This window comes from Tetrahymena thermophila (genome assembly GCF_000189635.1).
Source record: "Tetrahymena thermophila SB210 genomic scaffold scf_8254707, whole genome shotgun sequence".
Taxonomy (NCBI): Eukaryota; Ciliophora; class Oligohymenophorea; order Hymenostomatida; family Tetrahymenidae; genus Tetrahymena; species Tetrahymena thermophila.
In genome coordinates this window covers 114,015-134,523 of record NW_002476472.1, presented here as the reverse complement: position 1 = coordinate 134,523, position 20,509 = coordinate 114,015, and the positions used below count along the sequence as shown (strand labels likewise).

Below are 20,509 nucleotides of genomic sequence, written 5' to 3'. Positions count from 1 at the left end.
CTAATAATATTTTAATATTATGAGTAAGCGAGAAATCTATTACAATTATTAATTAATTTTTAAAATCCTTTATTTTTAAATTAAAATATTGCAAAATAAATCAAGAAAATTTTTGTTAAAAGGAAAAGGAACTAGATAAACTCCTTCTTTTATAGATAGCAAAAAAAAATATATTTTATTTTGAATAAGATTGGTTTAATACATAAATTCTCTTCTGGTTTTTGTAAAAAGTTAAACAAATTTAAACAATTATAAAAGAAAATATTTGATTATTCTTCTTGTTAATTTTTTAATCCTGAGCTTATATTATTGATACCTTTTATACTAAAATAAGTTTAATATATTTTAAATATATTTATAAAAATTACTGAATAAAAATAACTAATTAAATCAGAAAAATTATGGAATTTTATTTTATTTTTATCAAGCTTTTAAGACTAAAAATGCTAAAAGATTTTTCATTTGAAAATCATTGACAATCATTTAAAGTTCTATCAAAAAAAATAAAATTTAATTTAATTTATGTGAACTTTTAGATTTTTTCAGATCCACAAGCAATAAATCTATTTAAGGTTTTATTCATTTAAGTAAATAAAAAAGAATTATGAATGAATTAGTTATATCAAACACCAAATAATTTTTATGATATTGTAATAATAATAAAAAGAAAATTTAATTATAACATTAAAAACTAAAAACAATTAAGTAATTTTTTTTAATTTTAAAAATTTTTTAAAAAATCAGAAATTAATTATTATCAAATATTCAATTAAATAATAGTTTATGTTAATATAAATTAGACTAATATCTATAATTAAAAAAATTAATTAATTTAACTTAATTGATAATGTAAATATTTTTAGATAACTTTAATCAATTAATTTAATATTTAAATTTTCTGCATATATTTTATTAATAATTTAAAAAAAGCTCCGAGACCGGGAATTGAACCCGGGTCTCCTGCGTGACAGGCAGGAATACTAACCACTATACTATCTCGGATTTGATGTTATTAATCATAATTTTAAATATTATTTTATTTCTTTAAACAAAAATAAAAATAATTAATTACATAAAATTATAATTTTAAAAGAAATTATTATAAATTAGATTTAAATACGAAGAGAATATTTTATTTATACCCTTTCATTTGATTACAAAGTTTTTAAAAAATTTACATTTTAAAAAGGGTATTTTAAAAGGGTAAAAAAAGATTGATGGTGCCTTAATATTTGAATCCTTAAGGTATTTTAATCAGTAGGAAAGTAATTTGCTTTAAGTGATTTTAAGTGAGATAAAGATACTATGGAAAGCTAATGTCCTGTTACATTGATAAATTTAGCAATTAAAGAATTATTTTAATATAATTCCATCAATTTAAGTGGTTTATTTTTTTTATATTAATCCCAAAAATGATTATTTTGAATAGGAATTATTATTTAAATGATTGTCTTTTTATTTCGGATTAAATTTTACTTAAAAATTATTAGAAACATATAATTATTAGAGATAAAAAACTAGAACTTACATTTTAAAAATACATTCTAAACTTAATTGTATTAATTAAAAAAAAGGTTCTTAAATTAAAAATAAAAAATAATTATTTATTTAATTAAATTAATGTATTTTGTAGTTATTTAATTATCAAATTTTAGTCATTCAGTGTTCACAAGAATTAATAAATTCATTATAAACTATAAAAATATAAATCCAAAAATCTCAAAACAAAATAAAAAACACATAAAATAAGATTAACTACATTATTATTATTAGAATTATCAATTTATCCAAAAGTAATATTTTTCTCACCTACTATTGAGCATTTTTACTTTATCAGGTAAAAGTGATGAAGATAGGCCTTTGATAATTTAAAAAATATAAAATAAGTAGCTTAAAAAGAGCAAAGATAAAAAAAGAATTGCTACAGCTGCAAAAAACTCACGTAATTGGTTTGAAAATATATTTGTTATATCATCATAGGCTAGTCCATTGATACAAAGAACTGAAAGCAAATAATAAAAATTGCAAAGGATAACAATATTATTTTATTTTTTATAAGGATAAGGCTTGTTTATTAACAATAGTAAAGTTTATAGGCTAAATATTCCTTAAATTAAAATAATCTGAGTTATTTTATCATCTTAAAGAAAGACAAGTGTGCTCACAAAAAATATTTTTCTTAATAACACTAAACCATTGAAAAAATGATATCTGTAAACAAATTATTTGGTAGAAAATTGCTAAAACTTATTTTTCAGCCTTTAAATCAATGTCAACTAACTTAGATTATTAAAATTATTATTTTTTATAATTTCTAAACCAAAAATTACAAAAATAGTTTAAGAGATAAAAATTAATAAACTTATTATTAAATATATTGTCCCTATTAAGTCAAAACGTTTTCCATATATCTGAAGTTACACACTTAGGTTAATTTTATAGAAAGTTAAGAAAACTAGACCTATAAATATTTAGTAAAAGAATTTCTCATAAATAAAGTTAAAAATCTTAAATATCCTACTGCTTTTATTTATTTTGCTTATATTTACTAGATATGATATAAAGTAAATAAAAAAAGCTGTTACCCATACTATTAAGGGTTATATTAAATTGCTATAAAAATTAGAATCAAATCTTTCTCTACCAAAAGTTTATGGAACTTATGCATTATCGCTTTTTATACTAGGCAAAAATTCAAAATTACTAAAGCTAAAAAGCTTAACAAAAGTGTATAACGAAGTAGGATAATTTACTTTTACATAGGTTAGTAGATTTATTGTTTATAAAAAATCGAATAAAGAAAATATTATTTAAATTGGTGTAAATATGAACAATCCATAAGTCACAAATCCTACTATACCACCAGCTACGTTAGTAGCTATTTAGCTATTTTCTTATTACTTAAGATTAATTTAATAGCATTCATCTTCATTATATTCACATTATAATTCACATTATTTTTCCTCATTTAATTTGTAGTTTTATTAACATTCTTCACAAATATTAATATAACCACAAATTTTACAGTTTTTTATATTGCAATTTTAGATACATTATTAGCTCTCGTCTTTAATATAATTTTCATTACATGTCTCACATTTGTTAGAGTTTTTAGTATCACATACTAGACAATTTTTAACTTAACAGTTACTGATACATTTATTATTTTAATTTAAAGTAAACGTAGGTAAGCATTATTAACATGCATACGAATTATCAATGATGCATTAATTGCAATTTTATACTTAGCAATCTAATATACATTATTTACTGCTATCTAATTTATATTAAATATTACATGTTTAGCATTATTTGCCATCAGTTGGGATACATTTTTAGCAATTATTAACCTAACATAAACAACTTGATTAGGTACTGTCTAATTTGTAATTTTAAATACAATTTTAGCAAATCAAAGAGTTACTTGGCAAACATTATTAGCAATTTTCTACCTAGCAACTAAGCACACATTGCTGACTTGAATCAAGTTTGTAATTTTAGTTGCATGTAACACATTAATTTGGATTTAAAGATACACATGTAAGGCAATTTGCAACTTTACAGATATTCACACAATTTAAACTAGAATCAATGCTGTAATTTGGTTGACACTATTAGCATTAATTTTAATTGCCTGGAATACATTATAAACAATTTGACACTTTGCAATCAAATACACATTAGCCTGTATTATCTAATTTGTACTTAGTAATACATGTTTAGCATTATTTACCATCAGTTGGGATACATTTTTAGCAATTATTAACTTAACATAAACAACTTGATTAGGTACTGTCTAATTTGTAATTTTAAATACAATTTTAGCAAATCATAGAGTTACTTGGCAAACATTATTAGCAATTTTCTATCTAGCAACTAGGAACACATTACTGACTTAAATCAAGTTTGTAATTTTAGTTACATGCGACACACTAATTTGGATTTGAAGATACACATGTAAGGCAATTTGCAACTTTACAGATATTCACACAATTTAAACTAGAATCAATGCTGTAATTTGGTTGACACTATTAGCATTAATTTTAATTGTCTGGAATACATAAAAAACAATTTGACACTTTGCAATCAAATACACATTAGCCTGTATTATCTAATTTGTACTTAGTAATACATGTTTAGCATTATTTACCATCAGTTGGGATACATTTTTAGCAATTACTAACTTAACATAAACAACTTGATTAGGTACTGTCTAATTTGTAATTTTAAATACAATTTTAGCAAATCAAAGAGTTATTTGATGAACATTGTTAACAATTTTCTACCTAACAACTAAGCACACATTACTGACTTGAATCAAGTTTGTAATTTTAGTTGCATGAAGCACACTGATTTGGATTTGAAGATACACATAAAAGGCAATTTGCAACTTTACAGATATTCACACAATTTAAACTAGAATCAATGCTGTAATTTGGTTGACACTATTAGCATTAATTTTAATTGTCTGAAATACATTATAAACAATTTGACACTTTGCAATCAAATACACATTAGCTTGTATTATCTAATTTGTACTTAGTAATACATGTTTAGCATTATTTACCATCAGTTGGGATACATTTTTAGCAATTATTAACCTAACATAAACAACTTGATTAGGTACTGTCTAATTTGTAATTTTAAATACAATTTTAGCAAATCATAGAGTTACTTGGCAAACATTATTAGCAATTTTCTATCTAGCAACTAGGAACACATTACTGACTTAAATCAAGTTTGTAATTTTAGTTACATGCGACACACTAATTTGGATTTGAAGATACACATGTAAGGCAATTTGCAACTTTACAGATATTCACACAATTTAAACTAGAATCAATGCTGTAATTTGGTTGACACTATTAGCATTAATTTTGATTACCTGGAATACAAGTTTAGCAGTTAGAAACTTAACAGTCAAATATACATTAGAGAGAGGAATCAATTTTATAAGTACTCATACAAGTACTACATTATAACTAATTATTTGTAACACAAGTTTAGCAATTATTTACTTTACAGTCAAAAATGCAGTTATTATTTTAATCAAGTTTGTACATTGGATCACAATTTTAGCATTATAACTGATTATCAGCTTAGCATGTTTTGCAGTTAGAAACTTGGCAATCAAGAATGCACTGTTGGCTATTAGGATCTATTTTATAACTTTTTAGACAAGTACTACACATATTTTAATTATTTAAAAGACAGATTTAGCAATTTTAAACTTTACAATCAAAAACACAGTTATTGCTTTCATCAAGTTTATACATAGGAGCACATATTTAACATTTTAATTGATTACCTTGTTAACATGTTTAACAATTAGAAACTTAACAATCAAAAATGCATTGTGAATTACTTGGATCTACTTTATAAGTGCTTATACATGTACTACATTGCTTTTAATTTTTTGTAACACAAGTTTAGCAATTATCAACTTAGCAATCAAATACACACTTATAATTTTAGTCGGTTTTATACATTGGGGCACATAATTAGCATTACTGTTGATTACCTGTTTAACAGGTTTAGCAATTAGCAACTTGGCAATCAAAAAGGCATTATGAATTACTTGGATCCACTTTATAAGTGCTTATACAAGTACTACATTGCTTTTAATTATTTGTAACACAAGTTTAGCAATTATCAACTTAGCAGTCAAATACACACTTATAATTTTAGTCGGTTTTATACATTGGGGCACACATTTAACATTTTAATTGATTACCTGGTTAACATGTTTAGCAATTAGCAACTTGGCAATCAAATATGCATTATAAATTACTTGGATCCACTTTATAAGTGCTTATACATGTACTACATTGCTTTTAGTTATTTGTAACGCAAGTTTAGCAATTATCAACTTAACAGTCAAATACACACTTTAAGTTTTAATCCACTTTGTACATTGGGGCACAAGTTTAGCATTATTACTAATTACCTGTTTAGCAAATCTGACAGTTAGAAACTAAACAGTCAAAGATACATTAAGATGAAGAATCAAGTTTATATGTACTAATGCAAGTACTACATTTTTATTAATCATTTTTAACACATATTTAACAGTTTTAAACTTAGCAATCAAAGACACATTGTTGAGAGTTAGGGTCAACTTTATATGCTTATATGCACTAAGCGCATTACTTCTAATTATTTTGAACACAAGTTTAGCAACTTGGTACTTGACAGTCAAAAATACAATTATTATTTTAATCAAAAGCATACATTTGCTTGCAAGCATTACATTTTGATATATCATTACTATTACAAGTTGAACAGTTTTAAACTCCACAGCAGACATTTTAATCTGTTAAGTAATATTCTGACTGGCACTAAATACACTTAGTTTAGTCATTTTAATCATAAATACTGCACTTTTAAATAAAATAAATACATATTTTTTTACCAGTATCAAATTAATAATTACTTGTGCATTAAATACAGCTTCCTATTAATTTAAATAATAAAATTAAAAAAAAAAAGAAGAATTAGATTTATTTTTTCTTAAAAATTACCAGTTTAAATATCAGTTGATAAACAATTAGAATCTGATGTTTAAATACATTAGTTTTAATTTATTGGGTTTAAAAACATATTAGGATTTTAGCATTATGTGCATATTGTAGAAGTACACTTAGTACAATTTAGACTACAGCAAAGGTCACTATTTGGATCATAAGTTTAGCCATCTGAGCAATTAAGCTTACATATTCCATTTGATGCTATATATTTTGTTGGGCATACTTTCAAACATTAATTTTTATAAAAATAGTAACCATCGGAACAAGCTGTTAAGCAAAAAGTTGGAGTATTTTAGCAATCAAAGCAACTAGAATCACATTTTAAACACATATTTCTTGAATAGTTTGTGGATTTTACTTATGAGCTATAGTACCCAATAGGGCAATTTTTTATACATTAATAGTTATAAAGATTCATAGTTGAATCAGAACAGAGTAGACATTAAGTGGCTGATTTATAACACTAAGCACAGGATATATCACAATTCTAGCAGATAGCTTGAGATTGATTAAAAAACTAATTTGTACTACATATAGGATTTAAGTAAACAAATACCTTATTACTTATAAGATAAAAATAACTACCTGAGTAAGGGCTTTAGCATGTATTTTAATCTGTGCATTACAAACAAAATTACCCACAATTTTAGCAACTATTACCAGATAGATATGTTCCTTATGGGCATTTATTAACAGGCTAAAAATTATATAAAACATATCCAGCAGAAGGTTTTGTACATTTTAAATTAGATAAGCATTCATCACAATTTGCTTAACACTGATTACAGTAACCTTATTATAAATCATAGAAAAAACCATTTTTGCAGCTTGAATAAAGTACACATGTATCTGATGGATAGCTTTTATATAAGACATATCCTATTAAACAAGTAGTGCATAAAGGTTATTTTGATTACTGATAATACTATGCACAGTTTTAAATAGGAGTTTCACAAGCCATTGAAATTGTGTTTTTAAATGTTTAATTTGGGCAATCATCAATGCAACTTCCAAAAATATTAAAAAAATTTGGTGCACATTAAGCACAAATTTGTTAATCAACTCCATCTACTGTTTACGTTTTAAATTATAAGCACTAAGCGAAGTCTTTACAAACATTCATATATATAGAGTTTATTAAAACTCTTTAAACAAACTAATTAGGTTTACAAGAATCCAAAACAAAGTACTGTGTTTGAATATTTTAGCTCAGATCCTGATATATAAAGTACTTAGTTGGATATTAAAATTAGCTTGAGCACACTCCTTTGAAATTATAGGGGGACCATTAATAGCAAATTTTACATAATTTAGTAATGGGATCGTAATTATAACATTAACTATAATTTTAAATGTTGCCATAGCCATCAAAAGAATTTTAGGTTAATTTGGTTAAATCATATTTTTAACAATCAGGTGTTGTATTATTTTCTCCCCAGTCACATAAATATTTTGTAGTTTCTGGAGTATCACATTTTATCATTTTAGGATTGCTACACAAAACACATTTTTTGTTAACATTTTGATAGTTGTTTGGGCAGTTGTTTCCTATATAACTTACATCATTTATAATATATGTGTACTCAAATTAAGAGGAGGAACAGTAACTTTTCCAACAATAATTACATTTTCCTGATTCTTAGTAGTATAGTAAATCGTTTTAAGGATCGTTACCTTAGCAATGAGCTACACAATATCCGTTGTTGTAAATATATGAATTCTAACAAAATAAACATGTAGGATATTCATCTAATTGATACATACAATTTGGATTATCTATCACTATACACTTAGATGGTGTTTTGAGATCTTAGAATTATTAAAAGTAATATCCAGAAGGGCATGTCCTATAAAAGCATGTACCATTTATTAGTTAGGATATATCGCCAGTACAATTATTTTGAATACAAGAAAATGTTTATAGGTTAGCAGTATATCCTATTGGGCAAGCACTTACACATTTAAAACTATTAGATTTTGGATCAAATAGTTTAAATTATAAAGGTCTACAATAAGAGTTAAAACATCCATAATAAGAATCATATCCATAAAAGTACTTACAATAAGAGTTTTTATTATCTTATACTAATACTTAACTTTAATAGCATTACAGACTATTAGCATTTGAATATTACATTACATATTATGTTTAATCACACTATAAAACGCACTTATAGGTATTTTAATTTAAAACATACCCATATTTACATTAAGAGCAACTATTAAATGAATAACAAATCATGCAATTAGGATCAGTACATGTAGTACAGCTATAACTATCACGATAAACACCTATTTAACAAGTACATTACGAATATTATAACTAATAAGTATCATCGCATATTAATGGTTTTACACTAAAACTAGTAGGTTTGCCATTTTAGTCATAATACTTTATTAAAAAAAAGAAAAAAATTAAAAATTTTAGTATTAAAATTAAAAATTTATTTTTTATCAAATTAGAAAAATTGATTCTAAAATTCTTTAATCAAAAATTTGTAAACAATTAATAATTTTCTGATTAAAATTTTTAAGTTCAATTAAAATATTAAATGTAAGTTTTTTAATTTTTAAAATTTTAAATCATTTTCAAAAATTAAAATTTATTCTTTAAAAATTAAGAAGATAATTTATTCCAAATTTTTAAAAATATTATAATTATTTAAATAATTACAGTATATTCCACTAAGCAATTTGTTGAATTTGAAACCTGAGTGGTACATTTTTCACACAGCTAATTAATAGGATTTCTATAGTAACCAAAATCGCAATTAACCTTATTACATATATTTTATATAAGAGAATCAAATACATATCCCTATTTACATACTAAACATTTAGATAATGATAGGCATACATCACAATCAAAGTTGCAATTCAAGCATTTGCTTGCTGAATCATCATAAAACTACCCCTAAGGACAAAGAGAGCAAATAAATTGATTAGAAAGCTATATTTTTTTAAATGTAGGTAAGCAATCTAAGCAATCTTTTTATTAATATCCAGTACATGTGCTACACCCAACATAGCAATTATCACAATTTCCACTTAACTCATTTTAGTAAGTACCTGTACTGCAATCGCTATTAACAAAGTCAGATAGATAGCAAATAATCCATCCAATTACTTATATTATAAAAGATAATTTTTTTTGCATTTTTATTTGATCTTCTTTCTAGGCTGATAATATGTAAATTTTTAATTAATTAAATAAATAACCTAAAGAAATAGTTTCTCAATTTAAGTGTCTACAACTATCCTTAGCTTCTTCTATTTTAATTAAGAAGAACAAATAAAAAGAATTTTTGGATTTGTTAATTTATTCTGTAATTCGCTCTCACTAAATTTTTAGTATATTTGTTACGTGATTTGTTTTTTTGATATATATAACCATTCAAAAAAAACTATTGCTAAATAAATATAATACAATTTAATTCAATTTTTTCAAACCTAAAATGAATTTTATTAATATTGTTTATTTCGAAAATATATTTATAATAAAAGAATTTATTTTGTTTCTTCTTAAATTTTTTTTGATGATTGAAGAAAATATCTTTTTTAATCTGAGATCAAATAATATTCTTAATAGAATTTTAAAAAATACAAGTAATATTAGTATTATTATGAAAAAAAATCTAATTTTCTCATTTCTTTTACTAATTTAATTTTCTTCTTCCAGCTTTATCAATACTTTTAAAGAAGAAACTCTTAAAAATAAACTTCAAATCAATAGATAAAATTGATATAAAGTTATATATATATTTATTCAATCAGATATATTTATAAAAAGATAGTTTATAAACATATTTTAAATCTAATAATAAAAAATGTTTTTCAAGGAAAATATATATGTATTTTAAAACAAATTTTTATATTGATTTAAAGAAAAAATATGATATGCTTAATTTTTAAGCAAAATAATTTTTTCCCTCTATTTTTTTAAAATTAAATTATATTTTGTGTATTAGATTTTATTAATTTCAGCAAACAAGAAAAGGACACTTAAAAGATGCTATGAATAAAATATAAACTAATTTTCTATATCCATAATTTTTTATACATCCAACTTTTTATATGAATAATATAAACAAATAACTCTATTAAATATAGTAAATAAATATTAAATCATTTTATTTGTATCTAATATCCTCAAACTAAATATAGAAGCCTAATAGACTTCTAGAAATTAAATTTATTTTGTTAATTTTTATTAATTTAACTTCAAAAAAAGTTTTTATAAAATAGAAATAATTTATATAAAGCAAAAATCATTTAGAAAATTATCAATAAATTACTTATAAAAGATTTTTTCGTTTTTTTATAAAATTAAAAATAAATAAAAAGCTCCGAGACCGGGAATTGAACCCGGGTCTCCTGCGTGACAGGCAGGAATACTAACCACTATACTATCTCGGATTGAATATAATTTATGAGATTTCTAGATATATTCTATTTAAAAACTGAAAATTAGTGTTAATTTGCCCTTTTAAATTATATTTATTAATATAATTAAAGCAATACATGTAAAGTATGAAAAATTAAAATATTTGTAACAGAATTAAATGTTTAAATAATATATAAAGCTTAATAAAATTTTATTTTTATTGATATTGAATTCATAATTTTACGGCAGTGCATTTTAAATTTATTTAATTATTTTTGTTTGTAAGAATAATTTTGAAATATAATTATTTTATAAGTAATTTTGATTTAAAATGAAAAAATTTAAAGAAAATAATGAAATAAAGTTAATTGAATTATATATTTAATCTATTAATCTAAATAACTTTTTTATCAAAAACTCCATATTTTATATAATAAGTTTAGAAATATTTTTATAAAAATAATTCTAAAATTAAAAATTTTACCTTAAATTTATTTTAAAAATAAAATTTTGATAATTAAAAAAATAATTTCCATTTATGAAAAATTTAAACAAGTTTAAATTTAATTTTTATAAATTAAACAAAAATAATATTTGTTATTTATTTATTTTGAAATAAATAAAATCATCATTTATTTTTTGAATCATTTATATGTCCAGGTAATAGTTAATAAGAGGATCTTCTAACTAATTATATTATTTTTACTAAATTGCTTAGAAAAATCAATGAAAGCATGCCAATTGTAATAGAAGCAAATATTTCCCTTACTTCTTTGGTAAATATATTTGCAATGTCATCATATATGAGACCATTTATGCAAAGGATTGATATCAAATAGCAAAAGTTGCTAAAAGTAATAATATTATTTTGTTGCTAGCTGGGATAAGGTTTATTAATGAGAACAAGTAAAGTCTATATACTAAATATCCCTTAAATTATTATTATTTAAGTCATTTTATCATCTTGCATAAAAACAAGAGCACTTACATAAAGAATTTTCCTTATCAACATTATACCATTAAAAAAATGATATCTTTTAGTAAATTGTTTTGCAGAGAATTGTTAATATTTAAGTTTTATCTTTTAAACTAATTTATTACTATTGAAATCGTCAATACTTATCATCTATAAGCCTAGATATACCATAAATATTTAAGATATTAAAATAATTGCACTCATTATATAAGAAAAAATCCCTTTTAAGTCTAAATTTGTATCATACATTTGAAGCTATACACTTAAATTTATCTTATAGAAAGTTAAAAAAATTATTGCTGTAAATATCTGATAAAAGAATTTATCGTATATGAAATTAAATATTTTGTAGACTCTGCTTTTCTTGTCCATTTTACTTAAGTTAACCAAATAAGAAACAAAATATATGAAAAAAGCACTAGCCCAAACAATTAAAGGTTATAACATATTGCTATAAAAATTTGAGTCAAATCGTTCTCTTCCGAAAGTTTAAGGAACATTAGCATCCTCTTTTTAGATGCTTGGCAAAAATTCAAAATTACTAAAATTAAATATTTTTAGAAAAGTATACAATGATTTTGGATAATTCACTTTTACATAAAGCAATAAATTGATTGTTTAAAGAAAATCAAAGTAAGAGATTACTATTTGAATAGGAGTAAATAAATACAATCCGTTAGTAACAAATCCAGCTACACCACTAACTACTGAGCTAGCTATTTAGCTATGCCCTTATAATTGTAAACTTTTTTAATAGCAATCATCATCGTAATCATCACATGCTAATTCACATTAATGATTTTTATCAGTTGTATAGCTTTTAGCACAAGTAATACATACAAGAGGATCATTTATTTTACATTAAATACAATTTTATACTTTGCAAATTGGAATACATTATTAATTTTCATTTAGTTAGTAACCAGCTTAACAATTTAAGCATATATTAGCGTTACTTAAAATACAAGTTAAGCAGTTAGAAACATTACAATTATTTTAACATTTTTTATTTGAGTCTAAAATATAATTAGGTGAACATTATCTGCATTAATCTTAATTATACTCTTCACATAATAAGCAATTTTTATCTGGGCAATCAGGTATACATTAATTTTTACTATCTAATTTATATTTTTTATTGCAAATTTAGCATAATTATCCATTATCTTTTTAACATGTTTGACAATTTTATGATTAGCATTTACATTCTTTATTTGGATCTAATTAATAATTTAGATTGCATATCTTACATATCTTATTATTATTAAATTCACAGGTTTAGCAATTTTAAACATCACAAATATTTTCGCATTAATTAATTTTATTTAGTTGATAATTTGGATTACATATTTAGCATTAATATGTATTACTAGGAAAACAGGTAGAGCAATTTAAAACTTTACATTCACTCACACATTTGAATTATGAATTCAATTTATACTTTGGAATACAGTTTTAGCATTCATTTTGATTATTTAATGCACAAGTTTGGCAATTTTCAACTAAACAATCAAAAACGCATTCACCATAAGAATCTATTTTATATTTACTACTACATTCTTAGCAAATCTTTCCATTATTTTTTTAACATGTTTTACAGTTTGGTACTTAACATAAACATTATTTGCTATATTTGTCAAAAACATAATTTAAGGTGCAAATTTGGCATATGTTTGGATTATCTTTTTAGCATTGTTCACAGTTATCTACTTTACAGAAAAGCTCACATTATTTACTAGAATTAAGCTTGGAATTAGGATTACAAACTTAACACTCTAAAGGATTATTTAATTCACAAGTTTAGCAATTTTAAACTTAACAATTTTTAATACAACTTTTAGTTGGACTTAAAATATAACCTGGCAAGCATTATAAACATAAATTTTGGTCATTTGTCACACAGTTTAAACAGTTTTATACTAAGCAGTCAAAAATACATTCTCCTTTTCCATCTAATTTGTATTGATTGTTACAATCTGAACATATTTTACCATCATTTAACTAACATGTTTTACAATTTTATGCTTAACAAAAGCAATTTTTCTTATCTTTATCAAGTAAATAATTTATAATACAATTTTTACATATATTAGGGTCATTAGATTAGCATTCTAAACAATTATTTACATTACAAACTAACTCACATTACTTACTTGCATTAATTTTATAGTTTGTGTTGCATACTTAACACTCTAAAGGATTACCTATCACACATGTTTGGCAATTTTAAACTTAACATTAGCTAACACAACTCTTACTTGGGCTCAAATCATAACCAAGTTAGCACTATTGACATTTATTTTAATCATTTAAAACACAATTTAAACAGTTTTATACTAAGCAGTCAAAAATACATTCTCCTTTTCCATCTAATTTGTATTGATTGTTACAGTCTTGACATAATTTGCCATCATTTGATTTACATGTTTTACAATTTTATGCTTAGCATAAACAATTTTTATTATCTTTATCAAGTTGATAATTTTAAACACAATTTTTACAAATATTTGGGTTATAAGATTAGCATTCTAAACAATTTTATACATTACAAACTAACTCACATAACTTACTTGCATTTATTTTGTAGTTTGTGTTACATACTTAACACTCTAAAGGATTACCTATCACACATGTTTGGCAATTTTAAACTTAACATTAGCTAACACAGCTCTTACTTGAGCTCAAATCATAACCAAGCTAGCACTGTTGACATTTATTCTAATCATTTGTCACACAATTTAAACAGTTTTATACTAAGCAGTCAAAAATACATTCTCCTTTTCCATCTAATTTGTATTGATTGTTACAGTCTTGACATAATTTGCCATCATTTGATTTACATGTTTTACAATTTTATACTTAGCATAAACAATTTTTATTATCTTTATCAAGTTGATAATTTTAAACACAATTTTTACAAATATTTGGGTTATAAGATTAGCATTCTAAACAATTTTATACTTTGCATATTAACTCACATTATTTACTTGAGTTTACTTAGTAATTAATGTTGCACACTTAACACTCTAAAGGATTATCTATCACACATGTTTGGCAATTTTAAACTTAACATTAGCTAACACAACTCTTACTTGGGCTCAAATCATAACCTGATTAGCACTGTTGACATTTATTCTAATCATTTGTCACACAATTTAAACAGTTTTATACTAAGCAGTCAAAAATACATTCTCCTTTTCCATCTAATTTGTATTGATTATTACAGTCTTGACATAATTTGCCATCATCTGATTTACATGTTTTACAATTTTATGCTTAGCATAAACAACTTTTATTATCTTTATCAAGTTTATAATTTTAAACACAATTTTTACATATATTAGGGTCTTTAGATTAACATTCTTAACAATTTTTTACATTACAAACTAACTCACACTATTTACTTGAGTTTACTTGGTAATTAATGTTGCATACTGAACACTTTAAAGGATTGCCTAACTCACAAGTTTAGCAATTTTAAACTTAACATTTGCTAACACAAATTAAAGTTGGGCTTAAATCATAATCTGGTAAGCATTATTGACATTTATTCTAATCATTTGAAGCACAATTTACACAATTTTATACTAAGCAATCAAAAATACATTCTCCTTTTCCATCTAATTTGTATTGGCTGTTACAATTTTGGCATAATTTACCATCATTAGATTAACATGTTTTACAATTTTATGCTTAGCATAAACAATTTTTATTATCTTTATCAAGTTGATAATTTTAAACACAATTTTTACAAATATTAGGGTTATCAGATTAGCATTCTAAGCAATTTTATACTTTACAAACTAGCTCACATTACTTACTTAAATTAACTTGGTAGTTTGTATTACATACTTAACACTCTAAAGGATTACCTATCACACAATTTTGGCAATTTTAAACTTAACATTAGCTAACACAGCTATTACTTGGGCTCAAATCATAACCTGATTAGCATTGTTGACATTTATTCTAATCATTTGTCACACAATTCAAACAATTTTATACTAAGCAGTCAAAAGTACATTCTCCTTTTCCATCTAATTTGTATTGGCTATTACAGTCTTGGCATAGTTTACCATCATTAGATTAACATGTTTTACAATTTTATGCTTAGCAGAGACAATTTTTATTATCTTTATTAAGTTGATAATTTTAAACACAATTTTTACATATATTTGGGTTATAAGATTAGCATTCTAAACAATTTTATACTTTACAAACTAACTCACATTACTTACTTGAGTTAACTTGGAAATTGATGTTACATACTTAACACTTTAAAGGATTACCTAACTCACAAATTTGGCAATTTTAAACTTAACATTTGCTAACACAAATTAAAGTTGGGCTTAAATCATAATCTGGTAAGCACTATTAACATTTATTCTAATCATTTGTCACACAATTCAAACAATTTTATACTAAGCAATCAAAAATACATACTCCTTTTCCATCTAATTTGTATTGGCTATTACAGTCTTGGCATAGTTTACCATCATTAGATTAACAAGTTTTACAATTTTATGCTTAGCAGAGACAATTTTTATTATCTTTATCAAGAAGATAATTATTGACACAATTTTAACAATTATTAGGGTCTTTAGATTAACATTCTTAACAATTTTTTACATTACAAATTAACTCACACTATTTACTTGAGTTTACTTGGTAATTAATGTTGCATACTGAACACTTTAAAGGATTACCTAACTCACAAGTTTAGCAATTTTAAACTTAACATTTGCTAACACAAATTTAAGTTGGGCTTAAATCATAATCTGGTAAGCATTATTGACATTTATTCTAATCATTTGAAGCACAATTTACACAATTTTATACTAAACAATCAAAAATACATTCTCCTTTTCCATCTAATTTGTATTGGCTGTTACAATTTTGGCATAATTTACCATCATTAGATTAACATGTTTTACAATTTTATGCTTAGCATAAACAATTTTTATTATCTTTATCAAGATGATAATTTTAAACACAATTTTTACATATATTAGGGTCTTTAGATTAACATTCTTAACAATTTTTTACATTACAAACTAACTCACACTATTTACTTGAGTTTACTTGGTAATTAATGTTGCATACTGAACACTTTAAAGGATTACCTAACTCACAAGTTTAGCAATTTTAAACTTAACATTTGCTAACACAAATTTAAGTTGGGCTTAAGTCATAATCTGGTAAGCACTATTAACATTTATTCTAATCATTTGTCACACAATTCAAACAATTTTATACTAAGCAGTCAAAAATACATTCTCCTTTTCCATCTAATTTGTATTGGCTATTACAGTCTTGGCATAGTTTACCATCATTAGATTAACAATTTTTACAATTTTATGCTTAGCAGAGACAATTTTTATTATCTTTATCAAGAAGATAATTATTGACACAATTTTAACAATTATTAGGGTCTTTAGATTAACATTCTTAACAATTTTTTACATTACAAACTAACTCACATTATTTACTTGAGTTTACTTGGTAATTAATGTTGCATACTGAACACTTTAAAGGATTACCTAACTCACAAGTTTAGCAATTTTAAACTTAACATTTGCTAACACAAATTAAAGTTGGGCTTAAATCATAATCTGGTAAGCATTATTGACATTTATTCTAATCATTTAAAGCACAATTTACACAATTTTATACTAAGCAATCAAAAACACACTTTCCTTTTTCATCTAATTTGTATTGGCTGTTACAGTCTTGGCATAATTTACCATCAATAGATTAACATGTTTTACAATTTTATGATTAGCATAAACAATTTTTTTTATCATTATCTAGTACATAATTTTTGACACAATTTTAACAACTATCAGGGTCATTAGATTGGCATTCTAAACAATTTTTTACATTACAAATTAACTCACATTACTTATCTGAATTAACTTGATAGTTTGTATTGCATATTTAACACTCTTAAGGATTTCCAAGCACACAAGCTTGGCAATTTTAAACTTAACATTTATTAATACAGATTTTATTAGGGCTCAAATCATAGTTGGGTAAGCATTGCTGACATTTATTTTAATCATTTGAAGCACAAGTTACACAATTTTATACTAAGCAATCAAAAACACACTCTCCTTTTCCATCTAATTTGTATTAGCTGTTACATTCTTGACATAATTTTCCATCATTTACTTGACATGTTTTACAATTTTAAATTTAGCATAAACAATATTTATTATCTTTATCAAGAACATAATTGTTAACACAATTTTTACAAATATTAGGGTTATCAGATTAACATTCTAAGCAATTTTATACTTTACAAACTAACTCACATTACTTACTTGAATTAACTTAATAATTTATATTGCAAACTTAACACTTTAAAGGATTACTTAACTCACAAGTTTAACAATTTTAAACTTAACATTTACTAACACAAATTTAAGTTGGGCTTAAATCATAATCTGGTAAGCACTATTGACATTTATCCTAATCATTTAAAGCACAATTTACACAATTTTATACTAAGCAATCAAAGATGCACTATCCTTTTCCATCTAATTTGTATTGGTTGTTACAGTCTTGGCATAATTTACCGTCATTAGATTAACATGTTTTACAATTTTATGCTTAACAGAGACAATTTTTTTAATCATTATCAAGTACATAATTTTTGACACAATTTTAACAACTATTAGGGTCATTAGATTGGCATTCTGAACAATTTTTTACATTACAAACTGACTCACATTACTTACTTGAATTAACTTGGTAGTTTTTATTGCATATTTTACACTCTAAAGGATTACCTATCACACATATTTGGCAATTTTAAACTTAACATTAGCTAACACAACTCTTACTTGGGCTTAAATCATAACCAAGTTAGCACTGTTGACATTTATTCTAATCATTTGTCACACAATTTAAACAGTTTTATACTAAGCAGTCAAAAATACATTCTCCTTTTCCATCTAATTTATATTGATTGTTACAGTCTTGACATAATTTGCCATCATTTGATTTACATGTTTTACAATTTTATACTTAGCATAAACAACTTTTATTATCTTTATCAAGTTGATAATTTTAAACACAATTTTTACATATATTAGGATCATTAGATTAGCATTCTTAACAATTTTATACATTACAAACTAACTCACATTATTTACTTGAGTTTACTTGGTAATTAACGTTGCATACTGAACACTTTAAAGGATTACCTAACTCACAAGTTTAGCAATTTTAAACTTAACATTTGCTAACACAAATTTAAGTTGGGCTTAAATCATAATCTGGTAAGCACTATTGACATTTATTCTAATCATTTGAAGCACAATTTACACAATTTTATACTAAACAATCAAAAATACACTATCCTTTTCCATCTAATTTGTATTGATTATTACAGTCTTGGCATATTTTACCATCATTTGATTAACATGTTTTACAATTTTATGCTTAGCAGAGACAGTTTTTGTTATCTTTATCAAGAACATAATTATTGACACAATTTTGACAAATATTAGGATCTTTAGGTTAACATTCTAAACAATTTTTTACATTACAAATTAACTCACATTACTTACTTAAATTTACTTGGTAATTAATGTTACATATTTAGCATTTAGAAGGATTGCCTATCTCACAAGTTTGACAATTTTAGACTTAACATTTTCTAATACAGTTTTTAGTTGAATTTAAATCATAATCTGGTAAGCATTGCTGACATTTGCTTTAATCATTTGAAACACAAATTTCACAATTTTATACTAAACAATCAAATACACAATTTTAGGATTAATTTATTTTATATTATTCATTGCAAATTGAACATTTGTGTTGATTTTCAGATTCACAAATTTTGCAATTCGATACTTAGCAATCAAAAACACACTGTTTTGTTTCTAAATCTATTTTATAAGTATCTATACATGTTTAGCATTTAAATTAACTATCTTCAACACAAGTTAAACAGTTTTCAACTTTACAATCAAAAACACATTTATTTTATTAATCTAACTTGTATTTTAGCTAGCATGCAAAACACGCTAGTTAGTTATCTGGTTAACAAGTTTAGCAATTTGGAACTTAACAATCAATAATACACTATTATGAATCATCAATTTTATATTTATTAACACAAGTTTCACACTTGTTTTAATCATTTAATATACATTTTTAACAATTTTAAACTTTACAATCAAATACACAATCTTAATTTTTATCTAATGTATATTTATCATAACAAACAGAACATTTTTGTTAATTTCCTTAAATACAAGTTTTGCAATTTGATGCCTAGCAATCAAAAACACATTAATTAGTCTATGAATCAACTTTATAAGTATCTATACATGTTTAGCATTTTAATTAATTATTTTCAACACAAGTTGAACAATTTTCAACTTTACAATCAAAAACACATTTATTTTATTAATCTAGCTTATATTATGGTAAACATGTAAAGCACTCTAACTAGTTTTCTGTTTTGCAAGCTTAGCAATGAGACACTTAACAGTCAAAAATGCATTATTTAGAATCATCAATTCTATACTTATTTATACATGTTTCACATTTATTTTAATCATTTAAAACACATTTTAGACAATTTTATACTTTACAATCAAATACACA

General features: G+C 23.7%; 6 protein-coding genes across 6 annotated transcripts; all 6 read right to left on the bottom strand. All coding sequences in view use genetic code 6, as the record gives it.

Moving 5' to 3' along the window:
- Nucleotides 1–1,805: 1,805 nt before the first annotated feature.
- Nucleotides 1,806–3,159, bottom strand: TTHERM_000895908 (transmembrane protein, putative; the record flags this gene model as incomplete). Its single annotated transcript, XM_012796698.1, has 2 exons — nt 1,806–3,067; nt 3,126–3,159. 2 exons carry the CDS (start codon nt 3,157–3,159, stop codon nt 1,806–1,808), a joined length of 1,296 nt encoding a protein of 431 aa, XP_012652152.1.
- Nucleotides 3,160–4,960: 1,801 nt separating this feature from the next.
- Nucleotides 4,961–6,722, bottom strand: TTHERM_000895907 (transmembrane protein, putative; the record flags this gene model as incomplete). Its single annotated transcript, XM_012796697.1, has 5 exons — nt 4,961–5,158; nt 5,309–5,618; nt 5,701–6,380; nt 6,434–6,454; nt 6,570–6,722. The coding sequence occupies 5 exons, from the start codon at nt 6,720–6,722 to the stop codon at nt 4,961–4,963; spliced, it is 1,362 nt and encodes a 453-aa protein (XP_012652151.1).
- Nucleotides 6,723–6,941: 219 nt separating this feature from the next.
- Nucleotides 6,942–9,684, bottom strand: TTHERM_00895870 (hypothetical protein; the record flags this gene model as incomplete). Its single annotated transcript, XM_001031236.2, has 6 exons — nt 6,942–7,083; nt 7,166–7,598; nt 7,833–8,606; nt 8,736–8,919; nt 9,202–9,303; nt 9,385–9,684. 6 exons carry the CDS (start codon nt 9,682–9,684, stop codon nt 6,942–6,944), a joined length of 1,935 nt encoding a protein of 644 aa, XP_001031236.2.
- Nucleotides 9,685–17,127: 7,443 nt separating this feature from the next.
- TTHERM_000895869 (transmembrane protein, putative) lies at nt 17,128–17,634 on the bottom strand (the record flags this gene model as incomplete). Its single annotated transcript, XM_012796696.1, has 1 exon — nt 17,128–17,634. The coding sequence occupies one exon, from the start codon at nt 17,632–17,634 to the stop codon at nt 17,128–17,130; it is 507 nt and encodes a 168-aa protein (XP_012652150.1).
- Nucleotides 17,635–17,904: 270 nt separating this feature from the next.
- On the bottom strand, nt 17,905–18,471 carry TTHERM_000895868 (transmembrane protein, putative; the record flags this gene model as incomplete). Its single annotated transcript, XM_012796695.1, has 1 exon — nt 17,905–18,471. One exon carries the CDS (start codon nt 18,469–18,471, stop codon nt 17,905–17,907), a length of 567 nt encoding a protein of 188 aa, XP_012652149.1.
- Nucleotides 18,472–18,786: 315 nt separating this feature from the next.
- Nucleotides 18,787–19,371, bottom strand: TTHERM_000895867 (transmembrane protein, putative; the record flags this gene model as incomplete). The annotated part of the gene is made up of 1 exon (XM_012796694.1): nt 18,787–19,371. One exon carries the CDS (start codon nt 19,369–19,371, stop codon nt 18,787–18,789), a length of 585 nt encoding a protein of 194 aa, XP_012652148.1.
- Nucleotides 19,372–20,509: the final 1,138 nt, after the last annotated feature.